This window comes from Trypanosoma conorhini (genome assembly GCF_003719485.1).
Source record: "Trypanosoma conorhini strain 025E chromosome Unknown Tco_14.4_contig_01029, whole genome shotgun sequence".
NCBI classification, from domain to species: domain Eukaryota; phylum Euglenozoa; class Kinetoplastea; order Trypanosomatida; family Trypanosomatidae; genus Trypanosoma; species Trypanosoma conorhini.
The window spans coordinates 1-1,408 of record NW_021705118.1 but is presented as its reverse complement, the minus strand read 5'-3'; the positions used below and the strand labels follow the sequence as shown (position 1 = coordinate 1,408).

The 1,408-nt window shown below is 61.9% G+C and overlaps 1 protein-coding gene across 1 annotated transcript; it reads left to right on the top strand.

The window, feature by feature from the left end:
- On the top strand, window positions 1-1,131 carry Tco025E_09230 (UDP-Gal or UDP-GlcNAc-dependent glycosyltransferase; the record flags this gene model as incomplete). Its single annotated transcript, XM_029376053.1, has 1 exon — window positions 1-1,131. The coding sequence occupies one exon, from the start codon at window positions 1-3 to the stop codon at window positions 1,129-1,131; it is 1,131 nt and encodes a 376-aa protein (XP_029223838.1).
- Between the last annotated feature and the right edge of the window lie 277 nt (window positions 1,132-1,408).

The following is a 1,408-nucleotide window of genomic DNA, read 5'->3' as shown; positions in this document are numbered from 1 at the left end:
ATGCCAAAGCCGAAGTTGCTGACAGCGAGGCGGAAGCTGAGGTTTGTTGCTCTGCTGCTGCTTCTCTTCATTTTGGTCACGACCCTGCTGTCCCTCAGGCTTGACACTGCCGCCGATGGCGACGCAGCAGGAGGCGACAGTTACCTCCACTCGCGAGCCGTCGCAGCGGACGACGCGGCGCTTGCCTTCATCCCACGGAGTGTTGTAGACACGTGGAGCCGGCGGCAGTACCTGCTCGTGCTGGGCGTTCCCTTCCACGGAACGAAGGAAGGGCGGCGACGCAACCTGCAGCGGTCGACGTGCTGGCGCTTCCCCGGTGTGGCGACGCGGGCAAATGACTTCACCGGTGAAATGCTTGTGCTGTACGTCGTTGGGCGGCACCCGGCACACGGCTACAACTACTCTGCCGCGCTGCAGGAGGAGGCGGCGCTGTGGAACGACGTGGTCGCGCTGCCTATGAAGGAGGGCCGTGCGACGATGAACAAAACGGATGGTCGTTACGGTTTCTGGGGCATAGAGGCGGACATTGGTTTGAGCCGTAAGGTGTACATGTGGTTTCACTTTGCCCTCCGCACGTTCCCCACCGCCAGCTACCTTGCGAAGGGCGACGACGACATGTTCCTCCGCGTGCCGCTCCTTGTGGCCTTCCTGCGCCTTCTGCCGCGCCGAGGCATCTACATGGGAGCTCATATTGGCTTTGCCTCATTTGGGAAGAAGAAACTGCCCGGTTTAGCCTTCATGGTGGGCTGTTTCTACACATTGTCGAGAGACGTGGCGGAGGCGCTGGTGTCGTACGAGCCGCTGCGGCGCCTGGCATACCTGCCGTACACCAAGGAGCGGGAGGAGGAGTTTATATTTCTCCGGTTTGAGGCCGAGGACTTCATGGTCGGGTGGGTTCTGCTGCAGGCGGTGAAGTACAAGCCACTGATTCACGTGAAGGTGCTGCCCTGTCATTTCCATGACGTCCGCAACGATACGGGGCACTCGCAGGTGGTGCCGACCTCCATGTGTGTCCACCATGTACAGGGGGACGACTACGCTGCGCTCATGGCCCGCTTCGGCAACGGCACGTCGCCCCCCGCCCGTATACGACGGGCCCCGGGAGATACGATATACCCGCTGTGCGATTGAGGCGTGTACTAGCTGTGTTTTCTTATTTTATCTTTTGCAGGAACGGAGTGTGTTTCTCTTTTTTTTTCTGTGGACGTATTGCTTGTTTCTTTGCTGCGCCCCGAGTGCGTGCTCCGTGTGCCCTGCCGCCGGGCGGCGCGAAATGTGTCGCTGGCTGCGCGTAGAGCCTTCGGCCTTCCCCGCCTTCGGCCCTCGTGCGGGGTGGCGGGGTGGCCGGTGGGCGCCAGCTGCGTTTTGCTGCGGGCCGGCAATGAGGGGCACGCGGCGCGGGTGTGCG